This window comes from Palaemon carinicauda, chromosome 1, assembly GCF_036898095.1.
Source record: "Palaemon carinicauda isolate YSFRI2023 chromosome 1, ASM3689809v2, whole genome shotgun sequence".
NCBI classification, from domain to species: Eukaryota; Metazoa; Arthropoda; class Malacostraca; order Decapoda; family Palaemonidae; genus Palaemon; species Palaemon carinicauda.
Window position 1 is genome coordinate 149,337,593 of NC_090725.1, and position 12,500 is coordinate 149,350,092.

General features: G+C 40.5%; 1 protein-coding gene across 1 annotated transcript in view; it reads left to right on the forward strand.

The window, feature by feature from the left end:
• Window positions 1-12,500, forward strand: part of LOC137652450 (neuroligin-4, X-linked-like) — a 250,648-nt gene that overhangs the window by 155,278 nt on the left and 82,870 nt on the right. The window contains exon 2 of the mRNA XM_068385840.1: window positions 8,947-9,093. Coding sequence (XP_068241941.1) covers window positions 8,947-9,093 — 147 coding nt within the window. The remainder of the gene's footprint in view (window positions 1-8,946; window positions 9,094-12,500) is intronic.

A 12,500-nucleotide genomic window follows, 5' to 3' on the forward strand; every position in this document is an offset into this window, starting at 1 on the left:
AGGAGTACCCAAGGAAGTCGTGATTTCCAGTCCCCGTCGGTGCAGCTCGCCATCAGGGACGCCTTGAGGGCGCGGTGAGTTCTTTCGACCATGCCGTTTGCCGCGGGGTTGTATGCCGTGGTGCTGAGGAGCGTCGTCCCCATCAGGTTCGCCAAAGCGAGCCATATTTCTGAGAGGAAAGCGGGGCCTCTGTCTGTCGTGATGTCGTCAAGAACGCCAAACCTGCTCACCCAGCTTGACAGGAGGGCTTCGACGCATGCTTGAGTCGCAGCTTCGGTCATCGGCGATGCCTCCAACCACCTCGATGAGCGATCGATGATCGTAAGCAGGTAGCGAGCAGATCCAGAAGGGGGCAATGGTCCCCACGACGTCGATGTGTATGTGACCGAAACGTCTTTTCGGCTGGGGAAAATCGCCTACCCCCGATTCGGTGTGACGGCTGACTTTGCTTGACTGGCAGTTGATGCATGACTTCGCCCATTCCCGGGCGTCCTTTTTTATCCCTGGCCAGACGAACCTTTCAGACAGAAGGCGAGCGGTGGTGCGTCCTGAGGGGTGTGAAAGTCCATGGATGATATTGAATATTTTCCTTCTGCAGGAGGCTGGTATCCAGGGACGTGTGCGGCCGGTGCTGGTGTCGCAAGGAATAGTTACTCCTGCTGGTCCGAGGGGAATCGCACTTATCTTGAGCGCGGATGGCCCCGTCAGGTGATCCTGTGCTTCTCGGTCGGTGCGTTGTTCGGTTGCGAGATTGGCGTAGTCGATTCCCAGGTGGATTGCGTCAATTTCCTGGGACGTAACGTATGGTGCACCCGAATTCGGCGATTGATGCGAGATGACGTCGTTGTCGGGAGGACCATGCGTCTGTCGATTTCGTGAAAGCGTGTACGAGGGCTTGATGGTCCGTCGCGATTGTGAAGGGAGTGCCCTCCAAGATGTGCCTGAAGTGGCGGACGGCGAGGTAGACGGCGAGGAGATCCCTATCGAAGGTGCTGTATCTTGTTTTGGCGGGTTTCTATTTCTTGCTGAAGAATGCCAGCGGTCGAGGAGAACCATCGACGAGTTGCTCCAGCACAGCCCCACAGGTGACATTGTTGGCGTCGGTCGTTAGTCGCAGGGGCGCGTTGTCGTCGAAATGAGCCAGGGTGGTGGCATTCGCGAGAGCATCCTTCGTCCGGGCGAATGGCTGTTGCTGGGGCAAACCCCACTCGAGTTTTTTGCTTTTCCTTTCAGGACGTTGTCGAGGGGTGACAGGGTTTGTGCGATGTTGGGGATGAAGCGCCTGTAGTAATTAACCATCCCCAGGAACTCCTGAAGTTGGCGGATGGTCGTAGGTATCGGGAACTTTCTGATGGCGTCAACCTTGGTTGTCACGGGTTTTACCCCGCACGAGGATACGCGGTGACCAAGGAAATCCACTCCATACGCACCGAACGTGCATTTGTCGAAACGTACAACCAGGCCGTTCTCCTGTAGGCGTTTGAGGACAGTGCGGACTTGCCTCCGGTGTTCCTCCTTGGTTTTCGAGAATATCAGGATGTCGTCGACGTAGCAGACGCAGAAAGGTAGGTCACCCAGAATGCTATCCATTAGTCGTTGGAAGGTCGCCCCGGCGTTGCGTAGACCGAAGGTTGAGTATGCGAAGGTGTAGGATCCAAACGGCGTTACGATGGCAGTTTTCGGGATGTCTTCCGGAAATACGGGGACCTGGAAATAAGACTTGAGGAGGTCCATCTTGGTAAAATACTTCGCGCCGTGCAACGCGTTCGTTAGGTCCTGCATGTTGGCCAGCGGGTAGTGATCGGGCGTTGTGATGAGGTTGAGGCGCCTATAGTCGCCGCAAGGTTTCCAGGACCCGTCCGGCTTTTTTACCATGTGTAGGGGCGATGCCCAGGGGCTCAATGCTTTCTTACAGATACCCATGCGTTCCATGTCCTCGAAGGCGCTTTTGGCATCGTTCAGTTTCTGGGGCGAGAAGCGGAATTTGGCGTGAGTGGGAGGTCCTGTCGTTGTGATGTGGTGGTAGATCCCGTGCTTGGACGGGGAACCTGGCGAGTGTCGGAGCTCGCGCTTGAAAACCTCGGGAAATTCTCGTAGGAGGTCGGCGTAGGGGTGCATCGTTACGGCGGATACGGACATTGTTTCAGGGCCGTATTCTAGGGCGCGGGACTGGCAGGTTCCCGTGTTGATGAGACGTTTGTTAGCGACATCGACGAGGAGTCCGTGGTGGGCGAGGAAATTCGCACCGAGGAGGGGGCGATTGACGTCAGCGATAGCGAAGGGCCAAGAATACGAACGGCCCATGATAGATATCTTGAGGGTCTTGATCTCATAGCACCGTATGGGAGATCCGTTGGCGGCGATGAGTGAGGGAGTGTTTTTGTCGGGACCACGGTCTAGGTCGGACTTGGAAGGTGGGAACGTTGACTGCATTGCGCCGGTGTCTACCATGAGTCTACGGTTGGAAATGGTATCGAGGATATAGAAACCATTCTTGTTTTGGTTAACTGCGGCTGCGATGGTGGCAGGTGGATGCTTCTGGCGTCGTCTTCTAGGGAAATTGCATGGTGCTCTACATTTCTTGCCGTCGCTGCCGAACTGTTGGTGGTAGAAGCACCATGCTGGGTTAGTCCTAGGGTTCGGTCGTGTTGGTTGTGGCGGTTTCTTTCTTGATAGAACGTTGATCGCGTCGTCCTCAGTGGCCGTTGCCGAGGAGTCTATGGAAGAGCAGCTGCTGAAGGAGGAGAACGAAGGCGGTGTTGACGATGATGCTCCGAGGCGATATGCTTTGGAGGCCTTGTGGAGCTTCTGAGCCTTCGACAGGAGTTTGTTCATCGGGAGCGTGTCGGCGTCTGTCAATTTGGCCCTTACGTCCTGTGGTAGGCGACGAAGAAAGATCTCGCGAGATAAGCTAATCTCACGTCGTCGGCCGTTGCTGTCTGTTTCGGGGAGCATAAACAGGCTGGATAACTCGTCCCACGCCTCGACAGGAGAGGTGTCACCCATGGGCTGGCCGGCGAGGTCCAGGACTTTCTATGCCCTTGCTGAGAATGAGAGGGAGTAGATACCAATGAGTTTCGTTTTCAGGTCGTCGTATGAAACTTGGCCGGCCTGGGCGTCGACCCATGGGGAAATCTTGACGAATACCTCTGCTCTCAGGAACCAGGAAGCGGTGTTGTGTTGAGAAAAGGGCGGCAGTTTGACTTTGGGCATGGAGGCGAGGCCGTTGGGTGCGATGGGCATGTTGCTTCCTGCATCGTGGCCAGACAACGAGTTGGCGAAGAGGTGGGAAGTTGATATGTCGGTTAAGCTCATCCTACTGCCTTACATGCACCGAAGTGTGGGAGAACCAAAGGCAGGCTCACGCCTAAGGTAACAGAGTAAAGAGAAGGTAGCACGGCCGTAATAAGTCCGTTAATGGCAAAGCCAAAACCGCTGATGCTACTTTCAACTCCGGGGTCACCAGTTGTAAGGACAGTGAGACAAGCGTCACCAAGATCAACTGATACTTTATTCAAATGTGCATGGGAGTATATTACAAGGTGCGGACGGAAAGGTAGGATAGCGCTGGCGCCAAACCAGATTGAATTGCCCGCCAAAATATGTGTTTTCTTACACTTACAAATATACGAATTATGAGTTAACAGAAACATGTAATGAAATATTACATATGTCAAAATGTAGCTCTGATAGAGCGGAATACATATACATGGAAAACCTCGGTGTGGCGAAAGGAGAATTCAAATAAATAGTTTGTTGATTTTCTGGACGACGAAGGGAGCGGTGTCCTTACAATGTCAATAACAAACTTGCTAATAATGGATTTATCTACAGAAAGGCTAAAACTACTCAAATGACAATTGCATGTCATCATAAAGTAAAAGGATGCAAGGGACAGTTGAGCACCACATTGGAATACACAAGACACAATTTTTTGTGAAGATAACATTATTGGCCGTCCATTGACAAACATCTGCATAAGAAGACCTAATTTTTTTTTTACTACATGTGTATCACACACGATCGTACACTGTAACAGTATTTCTGTTTTCTTTTTATAGAAGCGTTATCGCTCTCTCCTCACCCTGATGAGCTGTTTTAAGCCATTATGTTCTTGCATCATTGTGTTTGAGTTTTTTGTTCCGTTCTTCCTTGGAATGGGAAGTATATAAACTCATCCACCATCAAAATGAAGTAAGTTGCATTCATCCCGCTTTTCAGTTATTTCCTAACTGATGCATCCACACATTTGGTGTTCACCAAAGTGGTTTCGATAGTAGAGTACTTTTATTTTTTCTTACAGTGAGAGTTCAAGAAGGAGAAGCATGCAATTAAAATGTATGTTCTTAGATTTGTGGTGGGAAACTGTGAAATACACAATGAGCTAGTGGTGAATCATGTCAAAATTATAATGTTAATATTGCATAAATCTATTTTACAATTCCCATCTCAGGGATCTGGTTATACAGTTAAATGAAACTGACTATGTGAAGGTTATAAATTTAAGTTCTCAAGTTTCGTATGTATCGATAACGAACGCACTGTTCGAGATGGATGATAAAGTGATAGCAGATATATTGAATAGGTATGGAAAGGTAGAGCACTTAAGGCATAACAAATTTGCAGTTGTGCCCTTTGAGGGTTTATTCAATGGCGTTCGGACAGCAAATATGCGAGTTAAAGAAAACATCCCTTCATCAATTTATATTGGTGGCTATAATTTAACCTTCTTATATAGTGGACAGAATAGAACATGTTACAAATGTGGGAAAGAAGGTCATCTAGTGAACGACTGCAATTTGAATATTAGTGAGAGTAATAGCATTTTTAATGAGGGAGATTTCCCTGAAATATCTAAGAACAAAAAGAATAGTTCATCCAGCGCGAACAATAACGAAAGGGAAGATGAGCCAAATCGGCGAATGAAAAAGAGAGAAAGGGACCAGAAGTAAGGAACGATAATTCGGACTTGGGCCATGAAAGCATCAGAACCACCACCGTGACGAGGACTGGCGATGGACGAATGAACGAAGTGGAAACGGAACGGACAACGAAAGACATCATGAGGTAGCAGCTGAAAGGCTTGTGAAAATTCCCGCATCACCTGAAGAAGGACTCGTTATCTCGACAGTTGAAGCAGAAATCCAAGCAGACGAGACAAATTGGAAAGGAAATGAACATTCAAATATGTGTAGTGCAAAATAAAGAGGATTCCATCGAAGAGGTGATAAGTGAAATTCAGGAATGTGAAGAAAATTAAGAGAATAATGTGGACTGTGGCGGAAAACCTACAATAGACACTGTTTTCAACCTTGGTAACACAAGTGATGCCGAAATGTGGCAAGCTACTATTAGTGACGAACCAAGCAAAGGCATTCGCCTGAGGCTATAATGGTGTGCTTTCCGAGTCGAACATGGGACGAAGATACATCAGTGTTCGAGGAACCTAAAAGTAGTTCTGAAGACGGGATGAATCGATTGCCAGTGAATAAATGTTTCAAATTGAATGAATATAGAAGTTTTTCTTTCTTATATTTGTAACTTTCACTTAACTAAAATTAGCAACTGTTAACGTTAATGGGGTAATAGTTTACAACACTACGCTCTCCATTTACTCCAAAATAATGCAATCCTGCAGTTTTCATCTTCTTGCACAGTAATTAGGTGGTTATTTAAATTCTGGGAAAGCAATAATTAGCAAGATATGCTGAGGAAGGGGGAAGGGGTTATAAAAAGAAAATAGCTCGGTTTCCTCACCAAACGACTTGGAACTGACATGTCAACAAAGTCAACGAAACGGGATTCATGATGCCAGCGTACATAAACAGAAGTTCGTGATGCCAGCGTACATTTGATATAGTGTACATTCAAAATATACTTAATCAAAAATTGAGTGATTACTCAAAAGTGTCACTATTTGTAAAATGCATATTTTATGGACACTTTTGAGTAATTAATCCATTTTTAACTAAGCATATTTTGAATATTCAGTATATCAATTGTACGCTGGTATCACAGACTTCTGTTTATGTACGCTGGCATCACGAATTCTGTTTGGTTGACTGTGTTGACATGTCAGTTCCGAGTCGTTTAGTGACGAAACAGAGTTATTTTCTTTTTATAACCCCTTCCCCCTTACTCAACATATCTTGCTAATTATTGCTTTCCCAGAATTTAAATAGCCACCCAATTACTGTGCAAGAAGATGAAGACTGCAGGATTGCATTATTTTGGAGTAAATGGAGAGCGTGGTGTTGTAAACTATTACTGTTAATGGATTATGTACCTCTCATAAGCAAAGTAAATTGATTGATTTTATGTACTTTTATCATTTGGATGTAATATTTGTGCAAGATCACAATGTCAAAGAAATTTCGCAACTTGAGTATGTTGAAAAGCATTGCGAGATATGAATCCAACTGTCTTGTTGAAGAACACACTGCTATTCTCTTCAATAAAAAGTCGAGATTGATGGTTCTGAATAGGGAGATGGATGTAAAGGGCCAAATAATCAGTGTAAAATGTACCTATCAAGGAACAGATTTTCTATTAATAAATGTGTATGCCCCTTCTGGGACAAATAAGAAAAGGGAAAGCGAGGAACCATTTTTAAATGTCATGTTATATTACGTGAGACACAATTTACGAAACTTGATCATAGGTGGGGATTGGAACAGCATAACAAGCAAAAGACATTGCCCTAATCCTGATAATCATATAATTTCGACAGCCCTTCAAAGATTAAAAAAATTATTTGCAACTTAAAAATCTGTGGCTCTTGACAAACCATTTGATCATCATCAAACGGCCGTGGCTCTCTGCACAAAACATCTCCATTCATTCCGGTCTTGAGCCTTCCTTTCCAACTCCACCATCGTTAGCCCGCACATCTCCTTGATATTGTCACTCAATCTAGTTTTAGGCCTTCCTCTCGTTCTTGTACCATAGACTGATCCAATTAGTAGCGTTCTTTCCAGAGTATTGTGTTTCCGAACCTGATGTCCAATAAAAGTTAGTTTTCTTTCATCCAAAATGTCAAGTAATCTTTTTTCGATATTGATCTTTTGTAGAACTTCCACGTTAGTCTTTTTTTCAATCCAGCTTATCCTAAGGACTCTTCTGTAACACCATAGTTCAAAACTTTCAAATCTTTTCCGATCTGTAGTTTTTAAAATCCAACATTCTGAGCCGTATGATTCGATGGGGAAAACAAGTGATTTGGGAAGCCGCTTCTTTGATAGAATATACGTATGTTAGGCATAAGTATGGTTCTAGGATTAATCGCATATACGTTAGAGATCTGAAGAATAGTGTAAGTGAATCTACCATTTTTAGCAATCCATATTATGACAAAATAATAAAGATATTTCATTCTCTAATAAAGGTAAAGACCTATCATTTGCTGAAATTAAAGCACATTTACTGTCACATGCTGAGAGGTGAATCAGTTCTGCCAAGTATTGAAGAAAGTTATCCGTAGTTTAACTGGAATATGATATAGGAAAATTTAAATAATATGTGCATTGATTCAGTAAATAGAGAAATATTGTTTAAATACAGCCACGAAGTCTTAGCTACAAAGGATAGGTTAATTATGATGAACATTGCGGACAGTTATTTGTGTGGTAATTGTGGAGAGCCTGAAACAATTATGCACTTAGTATATTTTTGTAAATTTAGAAGAACAGTTGTGAATTGGATCAAAGCATTTTTGAACAAGGTTTGCAAAATACACACACAAAGTTTTCTAAAGGTTTTAAAACTGGATTTTCAAGCATATTTGAAAAGGGATAGAAATACAGCAATGTTATTGATAAGTGAATTTATAACAGGGATCTGGTACCTTCATGAGGTAATGCCCTCAGCGGATGAGTTAAGCATGATTTCCTTTATTAAAAGTAGCGTATTCAAGACAAGATTTATATTGTTAAAGTCACTAGAGGATAAATGTATGATAAATTTTACTAAAGAATATGTTAATATCGAGAAAAATGAGTAACATTGTGTAAGTGAGAAATTCCTTAATAATAACTCAAATTTAACATATATAAATTGTAGAAATCCTTATTTATTGCATTATCAGATTGTCTTGTTCTACTATGTTCTGTAAATATTTATTTAAATGACTAATGTTAGTATATGTAAATGATGAATTATAAAACACAACGGGAAAATAAATATTAAAGTATATATGTTTTTATTATGAATATGTATTTGCAAAAATTAACTTGTAAACTGTATATTTTCTTGAGTAAAAAAAAAAAATAAAATAAATAAATAAAAAAAAAATTACTGCATGTATATCACACACGATCGTACACTAACAGTATTTCTGTTTTTGTGTTTTTTTTTTTTTATATATAAGCGTTATCGCTCTCTCCTCACCCTGGTAAGCTTTTTTAAATTATGTTCTTGCATCATTGTGTTTGAGTTTTTTGTTCCGTTCTTCCTTGGAATGGGAAGTATATAAACTCATCCACCGTCACAATGAAGTAAGTTGCATTCATCCCGCTTTTCAGTTATTTCCTAACTGATGCATCCACACATTTGGTGTCCACCAAAGTGGTTTCGATAGTAGAGTACTTTTATTTTTTCTTACAGTGAGAGTTCAAGAAGGAGAAGCATGCAATTAAAATGTATGTTCTTAGATTTGTGGTGGGAAACTGTGAAATACACAATGAGCTAGTGGTGAATCATGTCAAAATTTTAATGTTAATATTGCATAAATCTCTTTTACAAATCCCATCTCAGGGATCTGGTAGCAGCGTGATAAGCTACAACTTAGGTTTTTCAATCATTAGATTAATTCATGTACTGACTATAGGAACATTAATTTTATATGTTGCAGTTATAAATTCTGTCATCGTAAGACCTATATATCGCGCAACATTTTTTTATTAAAAGAAACAATGAATGCTATTATATTTTTTTTTTTTTCTATTACAGATAGGTATGAAACAGGTTACCCGGTGGTAGTATACGTCCACGGGGAATCCTACCAGTGGGGATCTGCCAGCCTTTACGATGGGTCTGTCATCGCTGCACTTGCTAAAGTGATTGTCGTCACGATCAATTACCGTCTAGGCATTCTAGGTAAGTTCATGAGCAGCTTGTATTGAAGTGCGAATATGGTGTGCACGATAGACCGTGCGATGTATTGCCCGAACCATTTCAGGATTTGAATTCATGAACAGGAGTGGCAGCGCAATTACGCTAATCAAAGCTTGCTGTTTTGTGTCACTGTTGATACCTAAAATTAGTTCACTTGACATTAGTCAATATTACCTCATTCTGAAGTGCAATCATGTGTGCAATGTACATATGTGTTTTTCACAACAATATCAATATGATAACTTTCTCTAAAACAAAAAGCCTATTTGGCAATTTAAAGATAATTTACAAAGAAGCCTAATTTAGCGACGCCCCCTTGTATTAATCAAGGACAGGTATTTTAATAAACTAATACAGTTTCTAACGACATATTTATGTTTCTTATATTTTAGTGATTCTGTCTAGGAATAGTAGAAAAAAACTAAAAAGTTTTTAAATAAGAAAAAATTTGTCACATTCCTACTCAGAGACTCAACCAAGGGCAGTTGCAATTCACAGTGAATGACACTATGAAGATTAATTTAAGTTCTCTCAAATTACTACAACACATACTTGGAGTTAATCGTTATTGGTAATAAAATTAATTATTCAAAACATAAATAATATGGATGGGACTGTAAAGGGATGTGACCTAGTTTGATATTCTTTATAAAATCCTTGTGTATATGATAAGAATACACTTATTTATGAAAGGGCATTGTGGCGTTAATAAAAGAAGCAAGAAAAATCTCCGAATCGGATATAAACTATTTTATTCGATGTACAAAGATATATCAAGAAACTATTAAAAAACAGAAAATTTAACTTATAAAATCATATAAATTAATGATAATGAATTTCAATTAAAAGTATCTGCCAATTCTCACAATTAAACAAGGCCATCTGTTAATAAATTAGCCGTTAACACATGTAAACTCTTATCAAAGGACAGCCTAAGCGATGTTAAAACAATCTTTAAAACCAAACATTTAATCAAACAACATAAATTCTCAAAATTTACATCGAGCTCTGACGAATTTATACAAGATCACTTACACACATTTCCTCGTACATTTAACACAAAATTAAACAAAAATTTATATATCAATTCAAGTCCTAAATAATAAAAACAATGTAACAACATAAAAACTTACTTCGTGGAAGATTCCTTTAAAATCAGAGATAAACTAATTATATTTGCTGAACCTTTAAAATAGCCCTTCTTAACGGCTCACTGCTTGCTAACTCAAACTATAGAAGCTAGCCTCTTCAAGTGTCATCCAGAATTTGAGGTTCTATTTACGGAAGGTAGAAACATCCTTTATATTACAGTGAAGGATGAGGTAGCTGTTGGGTTTTTAACAAAGTGGCTTTGAAATATTGTAATGGAAAAACCAAAAGAGCCGTATGGTGTTTGTAAGAAGGTAATTATTTTTGACAACCCTGTTACAGTTGTGGTCATATGGACTGGAAGTGCCTTAATGAGCATCGCTGTCGACTTTGTGGTAAATCCCGTGAGTCGAGGGTGTGTGGCGACAAAATAAAGGAAAAAAAAAATGAATCAAAATGCTGTAAGAAATTACAGTTCTGTCTGTAATAATTATCAGGTTCTAGTGGTTGTTGAAAATTTCTGGGAAAAGCATATAAAACTGCAAAACCAAAATATGGAAAAGAATAAATCTCGTGAGGAGATTCAAGTTCAATATAATAATTTTATCCTGGAATTTCGTAAAGAGAGATTCAAGAACTCAAACGGGTGGTATTAAGTAGTTAGAATACTATGAATAGTCTATATTTGCAAAATAAGGTTGTTGTTTGTAATGAAAGGGTAGCTCAAGATCTTGAGGTTGTAGAGGAATGTAATAATGGTGGTAAAAGTTCAAATGCATGCAAGGCTGGCTTGTCAGCTAATAAGCCAGATTATGTGAAAAATGTGGTCGGAGATTTAGCTCATATTCTTGATTTCATAACCAAATATATGGAAAGTCCAACCAATGAGCTAAAAATGAATATCCTTCATTCGAAAAGTATGTTAAGAAAGAATATTTCTCAAAACGGCGCACAAACTCCACATCATATCCTGGAATATAAATAGTTTAAGAAAACGAATTTCTGATTTGCAAGCATATATTCAGTCTACAAATGTTAATGGGATAACTTTGCAAGAAGTAAGTAGGAACGTTTCTTCAATACAGAATCATTTTCAATCATAAGCTGATGAATTAACGTATTACAGAAGTTTAACAACTTACATAAACAATAATATTCCAGCATCATACTACCATGCTATACTGTAAGGTGAATAAGGCAGGGTTTGGGCGGGGAGCGGGGATGCCATATCAAATATTACCATCACGTTGTTTGGTGTATGAAGGCAGCATAAGTTATACAACGCAAATATTAATCTATAATAATTATTCGCCGGTTATTAAATGCCCTCGTAATTTCCTTACTTTTATGACAATAAAATGGCGCGTTTCTTCTTGAACGTGGCAGAAAAGTTTTACAGCTCTGTCACATCCTATCTCAAGCGTTAAGCTGACCTCGGGGCATAAATATGACAAATAACGTGTGTCTGCATAGAGATGGCTCAATCAAAGCAGTCGCCCTACAAAGAACATGGAAGGAAGTCCTCGTTCCCGCATTAGCCTTTATCCCCAGGCTCAAAAAATAGTTTCTAGGGTCGTGAAGTACTATGACAAAGAAAAGGCAAACCATGTACCCATTATGGATGTTATATGAACATTGAAACGCTCATCGGGAGCAACAATGATACCGGTGAGGACAATCAGCAGGATTTGCAAAGAAGGAAAAGTAACGGGAGAGAGATACGGCAAACCAATTTTCGTAGAACAGACGAAGCAGCAACGAAGAATCGTGACAAATTTCGATGATTTTGACAAGAGCGTTTTGCGTAGAACAGTTTTAGACTTTCATGCAAGGAAGGAAGTTCAAACGCTTAACTCAATAACAGCTGAATTAAAAGAAAATATTGAGTTTAAAGGTTGCACGGTTTCTGTTCACAAAGTTCTTCGTGAAATTGGCTTTCAATACAGCAAGGTTAATGGAAGAAAATTTCTACTGGAGAGAAAAGATGTAGCCTCAGCCAGAACTAAGATTTTAAGAGCAATGAAAGCATTAAAAGCCAGTGGCTATAAATCTTTTGTATACTTGAACGAGACTGGGATTAACCAAAACCACACCGTTGGGAAATGTTTGATCGACATCCATTCAGAAAAAAGCCAGTGGTATTAAACCCCCTAGTGGGAAAGGTAGTCGGTTAATTGTTCTTCATGCTGGGACCGAACACGGGTTTGTTCCAATCAGTAAACTTGTTTTCCAGGCTAAAAACAATGGCGATTACCACAAAAGTTAATTATACTGTATTAAAGGAGTGGGTCATTTCCCTA